At 42.7% G+C, this 18421-nt stretch overlaps 1 protein-coding gene across 4 annotated transcripts in view; it reads right to left on the bottom strand.

The window, feature by feature from the left end:
• STRN3 (striatin 3) overlaps window positions 1–18421 on the bottom strand; it is a 124065-nt gene that overhangs the window by 13668 nt on the left and 91976 nt on the right. For all 4 annotated transcript variants that reach the window (XM_006116372.5, XM_075926978.2, XM_075926979.2 and 1 more), the window contains 3 exons: window positions 10370–10491; window positions 3047–3214; window positions 151–291 (listed from right to left, as the gene is read on the bottom strand). In XM_006116372.5, coding sequence (XP_006116434.5) covers window positions 151–291; window positions 3047–3214; window positions 10370–10491 — 431 coding nt within the window. The remainder of the gene's footprint in view (window positions 1–150; window positions 292–3046; window positions 3215–10369; window positions 10492–18421) is intronic.

Genomic DNA, 18421 nt, shown 5'->3' with positions numbered 1-18421 from the left:
GAAAAATACCCACCAGAACTGAAATGTGAAACTGTGCAATATAGAAAAGAAAAGGAGCAATGCTCTTCTGGCTCATCACACACTGAAGCTTTTGAAAAAGCCCATATTTAAATTGCACAGATGAGACAAAACTAATTCATATTAACTTACCAGAGTCTATCTGTGTTGAAAGCATTACCAGTGTTTGGGATGTTTCTAAATCATAAATGACTGTGCTGCCAGAGCTAAAAGATGCGACCATATGAGCAGGATCACAACCTATAAAGTCAACTGATGTGGGTATTCCATGCTCTAAAAAGAAAAAAAAGACAAGAAAAAGATCAGATAGAGAACTAAAACCTTTACGATCTTTATAGGTTTAAAAGGTTTAAATGATCTTCCCCATTTTTCATCCAGAGTAATTACCACAGAGAGAAATGATTACCTACCTCTCATAACTTGCTTTTTGAGTTGTGTTGCTTATGTCCATTCCGATAAGGTATGTATGCGCTACATGCACAATCGTCAGTAAGTTTTCTCCTAGCAGTACCTTCAGGTTGGCTGTGGAACTCCCTGGCATGGCACTGCTATTTATATGCTGCTGCTGACCTGCTGCCTGCTAAGGTCTTTATTGCCAGATTACTCGGCAGGGAGGCAGGCAGGATTCAGAATGTATATGAGCAATACATCCTGAAGAACAACAGTTGGGAGAGGTAGATAATTGTTTTTTAATTTAAGCGCTTGCTTATGTCCCTCCCAATAGGTGATTCCCAAGTAGTTGCCTTTGCTGACTTAAGACCGCTTTGCCAAAAACCACAACATCCTTGGTGTGCTGTGTGATGGTGCAGTGCATCACAGAGGTATGAACAAAGAACCCTTTGCTTCCCTGCAGATGTCTTAGAATGGAACACGTGCAAGGAAGGCTGCAGATGACACTTGCACCCCTGTGGAATGGGCTGTGGCCATAGTATGTTTGTACACACAATGTGATCCATGAAATGTGCTGTGAAGATATGGGGAGCCCCTTCATTCTCTTGGCAATGGCAAGTGAGGAGTAATACAATGCCGACCACTGTGGTGCAGAACTCATCAGTGCTGGAGATCAGTACCAAAGCAACACTGATTGGTGCTGCATGGCCTTAGGCTTTCCTTGGTGCTGGAGTAAGAGAGGAGCAGGTGCCAGCGCCGGAAAGGTTACAGGAGCCAGAGCCACTGTTGTCAGTGCCGCTGTTAGTGCTGAGGCTGTGACCTGTACCACTGACATACGTAAAAACTGGTGTGAAGGAGACTGTGCTGTCATTTCAATGAGACTGTGAGCAGCTTGAATGTATCAGGCAAGGAGAGAATGTATCAGGCTGGGATATGTAAAATAAATACGGGTCTGGGATGGTAGTAAGGATTTCAGCCAAAGCAGACATTGCCGTTGGACATGCTCCTTCCCTTCATTTTGCAGCCTAGAAAAATAGATAAGCATGCAGCTGCTCTACTTTGTTGTCTCTTTTGCTTAGCCTGATTGGCACTGTATAAAATATCTTCAGGGTTAAAATCCTTGTAATCTCTGTAACCTTTTAGTTTGTAGCATAGGAATGTGTTGATTTAATTAGAAATGTTGTAAATGGTAATTAAGGGAGGGTATAACTGTATTATTTGCTTATTAATATTCATTTTATGGGAGTTAACATTACTAAATAAGGTTTTAGGAAAAGTAGTGACAGACGTATGAATTAATATACTAAAATAGACAAAAGGTTCTTACTACTACCAATTCGGGGCCACTCAAACATTGTGTTAATGTCTGAAGTAAACGTGCAAAGGCAATAAAGTGGTTCTGTTTACCCCATCCACCCCTGGGTTGCCTGTTTCTTCTCGAACAGATACCATCTTCCAAGGCCTCCTTGAAGGACAAGTCCATCAGCACCAGATTAGACAAGTTCCTTTGTGGACCCTGAGTCAATGGCGCTGGGATGCATGGTGACAGCTGTAAGTGTCCCACTGTAGGACACGTCCTTCCAGAACCTTTGAACGAGGGCCTGACTGGGGACCAACCTAGGTCCACCTTTTTTTTTTTTTGTGTGTGGCACCAAAGAATGGCATCAATGCCTTCTGCTCATACCCTGCTCACAAGGTAGGGAGTGGTGATGGTGCCCTTGAGGAGGGGCCCCACACCGAGGCAGGTGCATTGCTACATGTTGTCAGTGATAGTCATTAGGCTGAAGCCTAATGTTGCCTCCATGAGAAGGAGCTTGAGACGATAATCTCTCTCCTTTTCGGTCCTGGGATTGACGTGCCTATAAATGGGACCACTTGTCAGTTTGTCCCTCTCCCAGACACTGGAGGCAAGACTGGGGTGGATTGTCCTCAGGCATAGGCTTCCCACAGCTTGTACAGGATTTAAACCTTTGTCCCTGTCCAGGGAATGAAATGAGGGTGGGGGAGAAACAGCCAAGTCTGAAAGAGTAAGTAACATTAACTATATTAATTAGAACGAACTATAAGAACATGAACTGGCTATCGAGGTAAAAGTCTCTCAGCTACGCTTCCAAAGCAAGAGTGAGCAGCTCCAATGCCAGTCACTGGTGATAAGAAGGAACTGAGCAGGCGGTAGGTCAGCACTGGCACATATACACCGCCATAATGGCACCATGGGTACTGCTCAGGGAAAACTTTCCAACTATTGTGTACATGGCACATTCACATAAGTAATCACTCAAAGAACTACTTTTAGGGTTTTTACAAAATGCAGAAAAAAGAAACAATAAAGCTACCTTACTTATTAGCAATAAATGAGATTTTTAAAAGTAAGATTGCCAAAACCAGCTAATGATTGTATAGAACTCATTTCACTAAGGGTGCCAGCATCTGAAGAGGAAGAATGGCTGGCTGCAGAAAAGAGTGAAGGCTTCAATTTAGAGGGTCACCCAGATGCATTTCCTGGGAGCTTCAGGAGTTTTCCTTTCATCCTAGAAGTACTGCAAGTTTATACTTGGTTTCAGCAAACTGAGGAAACATCCTCCCACCACACAAATTTTTAAAGAGAAATACCTTTACATGTAAATATCACGCTCACCCTTTTCTCCATTGTATGTGCAAATGCAGGGCAATTTTTCTGGTGGATTCCATAATCTAATAGTGCCATCTGCTGAGCAAGACAGTAAATGATTCTTTATACCACTATAAGCAAGACCCCAGACTGCATCTGTGTGAGCAATTAATGTGCCAGCTAGAACGTTTGGCTCTGAAAAAGAAAAAAAATCCAAGTTAAAGCTTTTTACTCACAAAAACAAATACAAAAACAAACCATGTTTTTGCTTAGGTACAATGTAATTCCTACAGTAAACTCAAAAACCTATTACGTATTTTCCAGTTTCAGTATGTAACATAATATACAGATATTATAAACAGTGACCAATAAAAAATCCCTCTTCCAAAAAAATGAAAAGATTATAGAAGTCTGAACTAAATTCAAATTGAATCCAAGGCAGACACTTATAATTCAATACACTGTGTGTGTGTGTTAATTTAGTTGTTTTAGAGTGAGTAGATGAGGTTGGAAACAAAATTCCAATCTCTTTATTTTCTATTAAACTTGCTACTACAGGTTGAACCTCTCTAGTTCAGCACTCTCTGTTCTGGCAACATCCATGGCCTGGCATGATTTTAGTTAGCCAGATGTTCACTTTTCATGGGTGTGACCAAGTTTCCCACAGTCCCATAACAAATGTCCTGTCTCTCAGTATTCTGTGTTGTTATTTAGCTCTAATGTACCCCTAAATATTTTCTATAAACCCAGTAAGCAGTGGAAGTGTTGGTAATGCTGCTAGACGATACTGATCTTCCGTGGCTCAAGTCCCAAAGGTGCCGGAGTACAGAGGTTCAACCTATGCAATGAATATTTTAGAAAAATCGATCTGAATGTTTTCACACACATCTTTTACTGAAAACATTAATATTGATAATTGTTTTCAAAACATCTTTAATTATGACATAATTCACCTGGAATGTCAATATACAGAAAATTACTATTGAAAGCCAGGCAGTTAATAAGTTAGGTAGCAATTACTCATTGACCTGGATTGCAGGCATTTTCATTTTTAATTTATAACAGAATATAAATCAATTTCATGGCTGATGGCACCTCAGCTGTTTGCAATGGCAAATGATAAAATGGAATTAAATAGCTGTAAGTAAGGCAAATTTTCTTTTAAATTAAGATGACAGAAGGGGCTGGCCAGGCAATCTGATGCTCCTCTCCTCTTCTATGTATATCCAGCTGTACAGAGCAGAGAAGCTGGAACAGGCTTCGTGGTTGGGGGAGAGGAACAAGATTAGTGCTCTAACAGCTGCTTTTACCAGGCTCACCCTTTTCACAAACTTGACATCTCAAACATTCTGGGATAGAAGGGTATGTATACCCACTGCCAGTCTCCTCACCAAAAACATTTTTTTTAAAGAATGCCTTCTTGTTCTCCATCTCTTGAGACACTTACTTCCTCTCTCACATAACCAGCATTTTAGGGATGCTTGATCCTGCCCCAGTTGCTTAGCTTGGGTGCTGCACGCTGCCTATTCCCAGCTAATGATATGAAAGAGCTCTTGGAGGCTTCCTTTGAGAAGAAGTTACTTGTTTTGAGATGAGTGGCTCCAGGAAAATGTCCTTTTTTCCTCTTCTCCTCCTTCTCCAATATACTTTTAAAAACTTCATTATCTCAAGCTTTGGGAATTACTGATCCTATGGTGTTTGTTTACTCATTTAATGAGGGAGCAGGAGAGGACAGGGAGGTAATAGACAACAGGAGAGGCAAGGATACCACAGTCTTTTAATGAAAAACATAGTTCAGAAAGAAGCTAGAAAGATGTAACAGAGCCTCTGATAAACTTTAAGAAAAATTCACTTGGGGTTCCCAAAACAATGCTTCTATTCTAACTATGGAGCTATCCATAGATGGACCCAGGTTTTTTTTTTCTGAGTCCCACACCAGTTTAGGCTTGAGGAGTCATCATTAAGGAGTATCAGATTTTAATGTCAGATGTTCAATAGATAATAATCACACACAATATCAATAATGGCATGTCAGCATGAGCCTGAAGAGAGGATTCTGGGTGATTAGATACCAGTAAATCTGATGGTACCATAAGTGAGGGAACCGAAGAAATTGGTAGCAGTCCTGTAGCTGTATAATCTGTTTGTAGTGATGTATGAGGTACTGACGAGAAAGGCAGAATTCTTGACCTTAAGGTAGTGCCGTGCTCAGTACTGAATTCTTGCATAGTAAAGGAGCCCACACAGAGGACAATACTGAAGCCCTCAAATGATCTTAAAACTCACTCTTTAACTGTACTGAGCTCTTACAGATATGCTCCAGGGCTACAGAGGGCACTTGAAGTCCCTTCCAAAGCTGCAGCTTGAGGTGATCTTGACTGCTTTCTTTGAAGAATTCAGAAAATGACAGTTATGTCCCTTTTCAGTTGAAGATCTTTTAAGTGCAGCAGAACACTGAAGAAAGACTGATCTGACAGACCAGGCTCTGTGTCAGGTCTCATGGATGTATCCAGGAGATATATCCTAAGCTTAATTTCCTTGTTCTTCTGAGACAGTTTGCTGAAAGAACAGCAGTTGCACATTTACTAGGAATTTGTCCCATACCTAACACAGTAAAGACATTTCTTATGCGTGTCTCTGGCTGGCACTGAAACATTATAGGAGGCACAAATTTATCAGGAAGCTTTGTTGGCTCTCAAACCTACCATGGGATACCAGAACCTAACTTAATGTTAAAACTATCTTAAAATACTGACATTAAATACTAAGAAAGAACCTAAAGATAACTTAAAAAACCAAACACTATTTACAACACATTGAACTACCCAAACGTAAAATAGGGATATGGGACTGTTAAAATACTCCATCTCCAATGTGATCAGCAGAGGGAAAAGTGGCAGTTGGTCTGAACTGCACCTTTATGTCCTCCAGATGAGGCAGGAGATTCCACAAGCAGACAGATGGGGACTCCTAATAAAAAAAATTCTCATATTTGAAGCACAATACCCCTAAATTGAAGCCATATAGACAACTACTTGATGCAGAACTACTTATCCAAATTGTGCCATTTTCAGTTGCTTTGTATTTATTAAGTGCTTAGTCTACTCTGCCATATTTGCACATAAATACTGTCCTAGAAGTGTTCAAAATTAAATGTGAAACTTGTCACTATCACAGCCAACAGGAAAGACAGATTTTTATTTTTTTTTTTGCAGACCTTTGGAAACTGATTCTTTTTGTAATTTTTTTTTTTTTTTTTTTTTTAAGAATTATGGTCATTGAATGCGTTAGGAAACAAATTTGTGACTGGAAAATTCTCAGTATTGGGATCACTGTACACAAATGAATGCTTGTTTTTTTTAATAGGTTCTGTATTAGTCCAATATGCAGAAGGATTTTATTTTAGACTAATACACTTCAAAAAAATAAATAAATACAGAGGAAGAACTCCTTTTACCTCTCCTAATAGTCCAGACTGTTCTACACAGAATATGTACCAACACAAAATGGGGGCTATTTACAAAACCATAAAAAGTTGCTGGAAGGCATGCTAGTTAACAGTTGCCAGAAACTACACTGAAAATAGTACCACTACCTTGAACTAATACATTGTCTATATTTTAAAATAAGACTCTTTAAAAGCTTGCTCATTAAAATGGTTTTAATTTCTAAACTGAACATGCACTAGGGATGTTACATTGAGGTTAATTGACTAGTTGAGCAATCAATGGAATTTCCATCGACTACTTGATAGGCACTTCCATTCCTTCTTTGAAATGTACAAGAGCCCCATACGGAACTCTGCCTGCAGCCCGGGGCCAGAGGGAAGTCCCATTGACTCCAGGCCGCACATGGCGTGCCTGCTTTGAAATGTACAAAAGTCCCCAGGGGGCACTCTTGTGCATTTCAAAGCTGTGGAGCCTGGGGTCAGCAGCATGCTGACCCCAGGTTCCGCACAACACTCCCCAAAACCCGGGGTCAGCTGGGGACTCCCAGCTGATCCTGGGCTCTGCATGACAGTACAGTCCCCAGCTGATCCCGGGCTCCTTGGCAGCTGCCCCTCTGAAATGCCAGAGGCGGCGTTTTAAAGGGGCAGCCACTGCACAGCTGAGCTGTAGATCAGCTATGCAGCAGCTGTCCCTTTGGAATGCTAGCTTGGAGTTTCAAAGCAGCAGCATTTGAAGTACCCCTTCTTCCCCGCCTTTTGCTGCCTCTATCTGATAAAGGCAGCAAAAGGCGCAGGGGAGGGAGGGAGGGGGAAAGAATCAACTAGTCAACTCACTATCCGATAAGCATTTGCTTATCGGATAGTCGACTGACTAGTCTTTAACATCCCTAACATGCACAGTGTAGATTTTACACAGATCTTGTGTAAGATGACAGAATGCACAGATGTAGCTTTTAACACTACCATCACAGAAGAAACAAAACCAAAAAGTATTAAATGCATATTTCCTTCTAATTGGAAGGAAGAAAGATGGGTAAAAATATCTTCATGTACCCTTGATAATTCTAATGACAGGTTTAGCAGAACTTAGAAAATATCCAAAAAAAGTTCTGTTCTCCTATGCCACTTTCTATTAAAGTTTCTCGAATCACAAGAAATGAGTAAGTATTACTTTGATTTTACAGGCGGAAAACAAAAGGCACACAAATTAAGCACTTGCCCCACACCAGAAAACCTCATCATTAGCTCTACAACAAAAATGAACTACAGTATCTGTAGTGGAAGAAACGATGATATTGTTCTTTACATTCTCTCATATCAGAAAATGAGAATACACTGTCATACTTATACATTTGATGTACAACATGCACATAATCCCACCTTAAGAACACACACAACACAAATGATACATCTATACTGTAAGCATGTAGTATGAGTGCAGCTCAAGTAGACCCACCTGAACTAGCTTTTATCTATATAAGGGTATGTCTATCCTACAGCACTAATTCGAACTAACTTAATTTGAATTAGTTAATTCGAAATAAGATAATTCGAATTAGTGCATCTAGACCTAAAAACTAATTCGAATTAGCATGTCCACATTGAGTGGACCTGAACCAAAGTTAAAGCTGGTCGGAACCAGTGCCAGCAGGGCATCAGGTTAGGACTTGGAGTGTGGAGCTGCTGCCTCAGGCTAGCCCAGGGCTGTGCTTAAAGGGACCCAACCCCCACCCCAGACAGACAGTTCTCAGGATTCCCTGCTTGCTTGTCTAACTCGATAAAGGACAGCAAAGCAGTCCTGTCTTGGAGTGCCGAGTGCCCCATCAGCCAGGCTGCACTTGCCTCAGGCTGCCATCCGGTGGGGGGCACAATCGGGGGGCTGTCAGGATCCAGGAGGCCCTGCAGGAGAGCTTCCACCCCGAGGAGCCCACAGAGCCACCTCAGTCCTCCCCATCGGGGGCTCGTGCCCCATTCCTCCCTCACCTCCTTCTACTTACCCCTCCCTAGCCCCCCTTCCTGATGTAAAAAATAAAGGACACGTGTTCAAAAATAGAAACTCTCTTTATTTAACAAAACTGGGGAGGTTTTACCTCTGGGGAGACTGGGAAAAGGAGGTGGGAGAGGGGAAGAGAGATGGTGGGAGAGGGGAGGGGAAAACCTGGGAGGAGGGAGCTGGAAGGGGGAAGCCAGAGGAAGAAGTAGGAGGGGAAGTATAAAACTATGGTACGTCATATCTTAAGTACTGTGTACAGATGTGGTCTCCTCACCTCAAAAAAGATATTTTGGCCTTGGAAAGGGTCCAGAAAAGGGCAACTAAAATGATTAGGGGTTTGGAACAGGTTCCATATGAAGAGAGGCTAAAGAGACTGTGGCTTTTCAGCTTAGAAAAGAGGAGACTGAGGGGGGATATAATAGAGGTATATAAAATCATGAGTGGTGTGGAGAGGGTGAATAAAGAAAAGTTCTTCATTAGTTCCCATAATATAAGGACTAGAGGACACCAAATGAAATTAATGGGCAGCAGGTTTAAAAGTAATAAGCAGAAGTTCTTCTCCACACAGCACATAGTCAACCTGTGGAACTCCTTACCACTGGAGGCTAGAACTATAACAGAGTTTAAAGAGAAGTTAGATAAATTCATGGAGGTTGGGTCCATGGAGTGCTATTAGCCAGGGGGTAGGAATGGTGTCCCTGGCCTCTGTTTTTGGAAGGCTGGAGATGGATGGCATGAGACAAATCGCTTGGTCATTGTCTTCGGTCCATCCCCTCCGGGGTACATGGTGCTGGCCGCTGTCGGTAGACAGGCTACTGGGCTAGATGGACCTTTGGTCTGACCCAGTACGGCCGTTCTTAAGTTCTAAGCTCAGGGCTCAGGGTTGGGGGGGGGTCTCACTGGACCAACTTGATTTTCATGCAAACCTGCTCCTGGGTTTGCATGTGGCCTTTGGTGGCCAGGCTGGCAGCTATCCTGCCCTAAACGGCTGCATTCCTGTGCTTAGTACGGACATCGTGGACATTGGAGGCCTCCCCCCAAACCTCAATGAGGTCCATGATCTCCGCACTAGACCAGGCGGGTGCCTGCCTCTTGCGGCCCCAGGCAGGCTCCTGGGAGCTACAAGCCTGGTCCTGGGAACAGGCGGAGGGCTGAGTGACAGCAGGTGGCTGGCTCATGCTGTGCCAGGTGCAGGGTCTGCTGGCTGGATGCTGGCAGGCTTGCAACTGGCACAAGCACTGTAGACAGACCGTGCCCCTTTAAGGGCTCTGGGGCCGGGAGGGAGGCAGAAGTGTTTCCCTGGTTTGGCCCAGAGTGGCCACCAGGGTAACCTGGGAAGGGCTAGCCTCCCACTAGCTCGAATTAAGTGGCTACACAGCCCTTAATTCGAACTACTTAATTCAAACTAGGCGTTAGTCCTCGTAGAATGAGGTTTACCTAGTTCGAATTAAGTGCTCCGCTAGTTTGATTTAAATTCGAACTAACAGCTGTTAGTTCGAATTAACTTTGTAGTGTAGACATACCATAACTTGGCTACCAGAACAGTGAGACTACAACAGTGCCTGCTTCAGAACACAAGCCCACTCAGAATCCTAAGGAGGCACTTGTGGAGCTACCCAAAACAGAGCTACTCCACCTTCACTGATCCAAGTACCTAGAATAGGTAGATTACAACTAGCTCAAGTATGTCCACTTGAGTTGCAATCATACTCTGTGATTGCAGTACAGACATACCCAAAACACATTAATAAAGATTTGTTTGTAGTAGTTCAGGTAACCTGTGACTCTTTTTAAAATAAAAATTCTTCATGAGCTTTCAGAACTACTCAGAATCAAGCAATAATAGTACTAGAAGTTTCACCTAAGTCTAAATATTGACAATTTTTCATTCTCAGAAGACAACACTTACCATATGTATCATAAGGATCCACATTAGAGCTAGGCATGTTCCACCACTGGATAGTCGCATCAATACCACCACTAAAACACTGTTCTCCATTAGAACTAATTGCCAATGATAATACAGGTCCACTGTTGAAAAGAAAAAACATTTTTATTTTACTACTGGCTAATTTATAGAGCAGAAACAAAAATTTTAAAAATGTGTTTTAAAAATGTGTTTATATTCATTTCTCTCTGCACAGTTTACTTCTTAATGAAGCAGTAAAATGGTGGCCTTAAAAATGTTTTCTTTGCACCCTTACTGACAGTGCATAAAAACCTTACACTGCTCAGAAATAATCATCTTATCTACAGTCTTTATATTAAGATACAATGAATTACAAACAAACCTATGGGAAATAGAGTGAGTGAAGATGGTGAAGAGAGAGAACTAATAACTGATGACGTCAAGAAAACTGCAATGTTTAATGTCTCTTTGCTTAAGCCTTTACTAGAGGGATTAATGGTGACCTGATACTCAACATAATTAACATAGGGGAAGGAATGAAAGCCAAAAGAGTGGAACAGATTATAAAAAAATAACTAAGTTAGATTTACACAAGTTGACAGCCCCAGATGAAATTCACCCAATGGTACTTAAAGAACCAGACTGAAGCAATTTTAGAGCTGTTAGAAATTATCACCAAAAATTTGTGGAGGGCGGAAGAGGTCCCAGAGTTGCAAAAGAGCAAGCATAGTACCGATCTTTAAAAAAGAGGAACAAAATGGACCAATGGAATTACTGACCAGTTAGCTTAATTTAAATACCTTGAAAAATTCTGAACAAATGAAACAATCAATTTGAAAGTACCTAAAGGATAATACAATTATAAGAAACAGCCAACATGGATCTGTCAAGACTAAATCATGCCAAACCAATCTAATTTCTCTCTCTAATAGGATTACAGCCCTGGCAGACAGCGGAAACAACAGATGCGACATATATTGATTTTAGAGAGGCTTTTGACCCCATCCCAAATGATACTCCAATAAACAAGGTAAGGAAACGTCATCTAAATTAAAACACTGTAAAGTAGGTGCACAACTGGTTGAAATGCACAACTACACAACAGGGAATGACTGCCTAGTTAGTATTACTTCTGAAAATAATCTGGGGGTTATAGAGGATCATAAACTGAATGAGAGTCAATAATGTGATGCAGTTGCAAAAACACTAATGTTATTTTTGGGTGCACTAACAGGTGTGTTGTTCATGAGTCACAGGCGGTAATTGTTCTGCTCTACTCAGTTATGCGTGCAACTGAGAGTCCAGAGGAGAGTAACAGAAATGATAAAAGTTTAGAAAACCTGAGCTATTAGAAAAGGATTTAAAAAACTGGATTAAAGACTATGTTTTAGTCTTGAGAAAAGATGTGGGGGAAGGGATCTAGATAACAGTCTTCAAATATGTTAAGGGCTGTTATAAAGAAGCTTGTGGTCAATTGTTCTCCATGTCAGTTGAAGAAGTAGTAATGGATGTAATCTGCAGCAAGGAAAATTTAAGTTGAAGATTAGGAAAACACTTCAAATTATAAATCTAGTTAAGTACTGGAACAAACCACCAAGGGAGCTTGTGGAAACCCCATCACTGGAGGTTTTTAATAACAGATTGGACAAACACTTGTCTAAGATGCTCTAGGTTTACTTGGTGCTACATCAGCACAGAGCTTGATGACTTCTAAAGGATCCTTCCTGCCCTACATTTCTGTTATTCTATGATCCTACAACGGAAAGTGATGACTCCTAGTATCACACAGACCAAGAACACTGGGTAAGAAGCTGAGCTTTAAGGAGAGCATCTCTCAAAGACCATGAAGAAAACAATCAAATCGCTTTATTTTTTGGCAGACACACCATTTGGCTCACCATTATATGGGAGGAAGAATCAACTTAATCTATTCCAGGTAAGAGGGCAAGACCGGGCCTGCATGCTGTGGCAAAGAATGAAAGGCTGCAGCCACCACTGAGAGATATGTGAGAGATGGACTTGCTCTGTAACATACCCCTTTCCCCAGGGGACAGAATGTGACCTTTTGCCATAGTTTCCCCATTTTTTCTTAAACCCATAATTTCTATTCAATTTATCATGACTGTTATGTGACTTTTCAAAAAAATTGCTATGACAAATCTGCAATTCAATATGGTGCCTACAGATTATTTCAGACATAAAAATGCTGAAGGACCCAGACACAAAATGGAAAACTAAGCATAGTTTCAGTTTTAGTTCTGTATTAAATTGTCCATCAGAGTTCAGGAAATATATTTATAATGGTGCAATAGGTTTACTGCAGTTACTGTTTTGAGGTAGGAGACAATGGGAATTAACAACGAAAAAAGTCTGTATCAAGTATAGCCACTTTTGAAGAGAAAGTGAATTTTATGAAATAATAATTAAAAATCCACAAGCTATCTAGCAATCCCCCATTTTTTTCCTCCTGAAATAAACAAAGCAAAACCAGACACACAAAGAGAACAGGAAACAATGACAACTATCCACAGCAGTAAGCCATCAGTCTTTCTGTTCAGATATTACAGGCAGTCCCCGGGTTACGTACAAGATAAGGACTATAGGTTTGTTCTTAAGTTGAATTTGTATGTAAATCGGAACTGGCTCCAGATTCAGCCACTGCTGCTGAAACTGACCAGGGGCTGACTACAGGAAGCTGGAGGCAGAATTGCTCTGCCCCCAACTTCCTGGAATCAGCCACTGATCAGTTTCAACAGCAGCTAAATCTCGAGCCTGGGACAGAACTGCTGGGCTGCCAGGTAGTTCCCTGCAGGACCAACCCAGCAGCACCCCAGCTGCTCTACCCGCAGGGTCCACAACAAAAGCCTGGTCTGATCGAGGCGGGGGGGCCCACTAGCGGGCCCCCCCCCCAGCAGACCAGGGACACGGGGAGCAAAGCCGCTGCGGCTTTGCTCCCGGTGCCTCTGGTCTGCTGGGGACTGTCTCCAGCAGACCAGGGACACGGGGAGCAAAGCCGCAGCGGCGGCAGAGTCCCGCGCCTCTGAGGCTTTGCCAGAGCAAAGCCTCAGAGGCACGGGACCCCTCCGCCTCCCCAGCTTTGCTCCAGGTGTCCCTGGTCTGCTGGAGACGGTCCCCAGCAGACCAGGGGCACCCGGAGCAGCTTTTCTCGCCCCGGAGGTCGAGGTGGCGGGACCACTGCGCTCTGGGCGGTCCCGCTGCCTGCGAGCTCCGGGCGAGAAAGCCCCGTTCGTATAAGTCGGATCCGCGTAACTCGGGGACTGCCTGTAATTGCCTTGCAAGCCCCTTCGATAACAAAAATTACTACACAACCCCAAGAGAGGGGGGACCAAAGCTCAAGAACAAATAACTAAGGCTAAAGCTCCAGTGTCCCTAAGGCTTCAGTCTTAGACCCCAACAAGTCTAACACCAGCACTGGTCGCCCCATAAACCCAAGATTGTGACTCTTTGGGTTACAGATCCATAGTTTGAGAACCACAGAAACAGTTCCCTGTAAGGTGCAACTTTTAGGCGGCCATACAGGAAGAATTTAAGACCCGCCCACTTCATTAGCTGAGCTGCACAGCAGTGTGCCTGCGCTAATTAGGTTCTTCTTCCAGAGCGCTTCTGATGCTTTACCTAGAAGTGGGGAAAGGTAGGCTGGTGGGTTTGATGGGGGGAATAGAGTGGAGGTTGGTTTAAAAAAAAGCCTCTGAAGCCAGCCAGCAGCTCTGTATCCCCTGTCTCTCTCCTTCCCTCACTCTGGTGGCAGACCTGTGTTTTCTTGGGCTGCTTTAAAAAAAAAAGCCTGGGAGGCTGGCAGCCCTCTATCTCCTCCCCCTTCTCTCTCTCTGGAAGCAGTCCCATATTTTGTTGAGCAGCTTTAAAAAAAAGCTTTCTTTGCATCCTCTCTTTTCCCTCCCGGTAACTCCAGCTGCTTGGCTGCTGTTCAGAGGACAAGACAGGAAGCACCCATAAAAGAGAGAGTGCAATCCAGATCTGAGAACGAGACAGTGAAAACTTAAAAGCTAAAATGCTGATGCTTGCTGTCCACCTATGTTATTCAGACACTGCTTAAGTGCAGAAATAAAAATAAATGAGTAAAACATGCAGAAGGATTTCATTCCTCAATCTTTTCCAGAGCTGAATCACACCAACTTTGATGAATGAAAGGTTTGAGGTATGTAAACAACTGAAATATAAAACAAACAAACAAAAAAAAACCCACCGTATTCCTAGATAACAGGAAGCAATATCAGCACAAAAAATGCTCTAAAATGAGCCCATTAACAACTTTTAATTTCAAGCATAAAGAACAACAACTATGTAATTTCATGTATCAGTACTAATAAAAAATTTTCTTTACTATGTCAAGAAAATGAACAATTTTGTTTTATTCTTCAAAGGAACAAATACATACATATAAGATTCCAAATGGCTACTGAAAATTTTGCAGTATTTTCTTTATTTGATTTCATATTAAATAAACATTTCATGTCATGTACCTTGTTAATTATCCTTGTTTTAGTATTCTTTCTTCCATAACATTTTAAAGATTTTATATTTTATATATAAGCACCACAAGTGGCACAAATCTACAGAAGTGCACATGACCTCAATACACACATCTACAGAAATGCATATGACCTCAATATTGGTGCACATAATGAAACTCACTCCGCTCATGCAAGGAAAATCTTAGGGTATGACAACATTAGCCCCCCTACTTCAAACTAGGGAGGATAATGTAGGCATTCGAAGTTGCAAATCAAGCCCGGGATTTAAATATCCCGCGCTTGATTTGCATCTTCCCGGCCGGTCACCATTTTTGAAATTTACAAGTCCGGACTAACTGCCCACGTCTACATGCGGCAGAGATCCAGTAGTTCGAATTAAAGCCCTAGTTTGAACTACCTGTTATTCCTCCTGGAATGAGGTTTAACACGTAGTTCGATTCAGGGGCTTTAATTCGAACTACCGGGTCCCTGCCGCGTGTAGACGCGCGCAGTTAGTCCGGACTTGTAAATTTCGGACCGGCCTGCCGGGAAGATGAAAATCAAGTGTGGGAAATTTAAATCCCGGGCTTCATTTGCAACTTCGAATGCCTACATTAGCCTCCCTAGTTCGAACTAGGGGGCTAGTGTAGACATACCCTTAGAGAGAACATCACACAAGAGATTCACCAGATCTCATCTGCTGAGTTCCATGGAATTCTGTGTCACTGTGTGGGAGCAGAATTCATGTCATCCAAAGATTTGTTTGCTTCCCTGCAGAAAGGTGAGTTCACCTCTTCCTGGCAGGCTGGAACAGCCAGTGGAGATGTAAGTCAATAGCTTGAGGGGGAGAGGGAGGAAGAGGAAAAGAGAGAGAGAGAGAGAGAGAGAGAAGAGTAGGAGGATGTTTAACGGCAGTGGGAGTGAGTGAATAAGACATACTGTCTCTCCGGCTCTATTGCAGTGCATATTGCATGGAGGGACAAGGCTTCAGAGTGTGTGGAGGCAGGCTCTGTCCCCACAGGCACAGCATAATGTAGAAGCTTGCCTGCTTCTACTTTCTCATAGTTGTTAGCGTATTGTTCCCTTTCTAAGTGAATTCTCCCAGGAGTATAAAACAGATGTAATAGTTTTAAGGCACTTTTACATTGCCAGAGCTGTATAAAAATACCTTATTGGAAATGACAACATGGCTTTATGACTGCTTATAGTGCTTCCTAACTGTTGTAAAATTTTCCTATCAAAATGTGCTGCAGAAACTATTTACTACTGACCTCTGCAGAGATCATTCGTAGCCAATATAAACTGTGATATTGATTCCCCAAATTTCACATCCCTTCAGTTGCCTATGATGCAACTCTGAGCATATTGCTGCATATATTTGTCGACTAATAACTCAACCTAACAACATTACTTTAGATAAAAGTGTCTTAGAAATTTTCTCCAATATTCCTCACTCCCATTTTCCATCCATGGTATTTGTAGTTTAAATAGATTACTAAAATAATTGAAACTGGCATGATAATATTGAACTATTTTGGCTAATGCCATATGAAAAATTGTGCAGAATTTTAAAAATTCTGTGAAAAATAGTTTAATATTTTGGCACAGAAATCCTCCAAGATTAGAATGTGTCTAAGCGGTTATGAGCCCTGAAAAACTCTCACAAGAACACAAACATGTCAGACCTAACAAAGGGCTATGGCCTGTGGGCTACAGGCTTGTCCCCCACCTTCACTTCGTTGATTGGCATGGGATTAGGAGATTTATTTCACCACGTCATTTATTCTATCTAGGAGAAGAATCATTCATAAATATTAAATATTTCTGAATGGGAAAGAAGCATATGTCATTTTCAGCAGCAAAACATTTTTATCCCCCCTTTCTCCCCACAGAGTTATTTTGGAGCTTTCACTTGCTGGATGTAAGACTGGTTATTCTTGACTGAATGTACAGGACACAATCAACTGCCATATCCAAGAAAAAGGAATTACCCTTCAGTGGATCTGCCCCACGCCGAGTTATTTAGTTTGCTTTCCTCTAGTTCAGGGGTTGGCAACATGCGACAGGTTAGATGATTTTTTGTGGCACACGCAGTATGGTATAGAGGCCAAGTGGCCCAGCAAGCAGAACAGGCAACAAGACCTTATGCTGGGTTCTGTGCCCCTGGGGCATGTAGGTCCCAGGAGCTAAGGGATTAACACTCTCATCCCCCAGCTTCAAGTTCTGCCTCCTGCTCCGGCAAGGGGCAGGGCTTGGGCTGCTCTGCAGATGAGGGATGCGCAGCCAGTCACACGCTGCTGCCGTCTCTGTGAGGAACCAAGGCCGGGGTAAGCCACGGCTGCTTTCCTTGGGCAGGGAGACCCTTCCCCAATGCCCTGCTGTGCCTGGCCAGGGGCTGAAGGTTCTGTCTGCTCCAGCCCCAGAGCTGCAGCTTATAGGTAAGGGGCAAGCCCCTGGCCAAGGGCTGGGCCAGACAGGGAAGTGACTCTGCCACCCAACTGCCCCTCACCCCAGTGCTGCTCCCAGGGGGCTGTGAGGCCCAGCGCTGCTGCCCTGTTGGTGGCACAGGGATGTGGGGGCAGGATGGGAGGAGGCAGGGCTTGCTTTGAGGGGGATGAAGACAATTAAATCTTGACACCCCATTTCTGAAAGGTTGCCAATCCTGCTCTAGTTTATTCTTCGAGTCAGAAGCCAGGGTTAGTTGGCTGAAGCAATGCAGCAATTCAATAATTTGACAGTCATTTACCATCAGAAAGGTTTTTTATAAATGCTGAAGCAGCTGACAGGTTGCACTAGCCTTATTTTATTCATGAATTTACTATCACTCTTTGGAGGACAAGAGCCCCTTTTGGTAAAAGCGTTTGCACTAGGTCCTCTTCCCAAAACCTGAGATTGATATATGCTGGGAAGTGGGAATAGGTTTCATAATCTCTCAACTGAGAAAAAGGTCCAAACACAAACAAAGTAAACTTAAGACCCAAGGGAAAGAAGGTCTGGCTTTGCACTGGAGATCTTCTGGTTGACATCTTGGTCAGGTTTTGATCATAATGCATCTCAGTTAATGAAACTGTACTCCAACTGGATTTCCTGGCATTTGCTTCACTCCAACTCTCTATTTTATTCAAAGCTCTGTTGTAAAAACTACCTCAATTGATACCTATTATCCAAACTAACCCACCAAAGATCCATTTCATAAGCACTTCGTTGCCTTGTGCACTGAATTTAGAGCTCTCTCTCTCTCTCGCTTTCTAGGTCCTATGCAATTTAGATCCTTCCAACCTCTATGCATGGTTGGTTGCTCTTCAGCCAATCAATTCTCTTCATTTTGTTCAAACCATGTTCTTTTATCATGTCTGCCCACTGTATTCTTTTTCACACAGCTCCCTATACATGGAAGCTTCCTTCCTAAATCCATCTACTAAACCTCCACCGCCTGGAGGAGGATGTGACATGACAGTAGCTGTAAGAAATGTAAGTTACTTTCACCTCTGTCCTCCTCCCAGAGCCAGACCCATACTCCCTCCTGCACTCCAAATCCCAGCCCTGACCAACCCCCACA

This window comes from Pelodiscus sinensis, chromosome 5 (genome assembly GCF_052426305.1).
Source record: "Pelodiscus sinensis isolate ZL-2025 chromosome 5, ASM5242630v1, whole genome shotgun sequence".
Classification (NCBI taxonomy): domain Eukaryota; kingdom Metazoa; phylum Chordata; order Testudines; family Trionychidae; genus Pelodiscus; species Pelodiscus sinensis.
The sequence above is the reverse complement of the archived record's forward strand: the minus strand, read 5'-3'. Positions and strand labels throughout refer to the sequence as shown.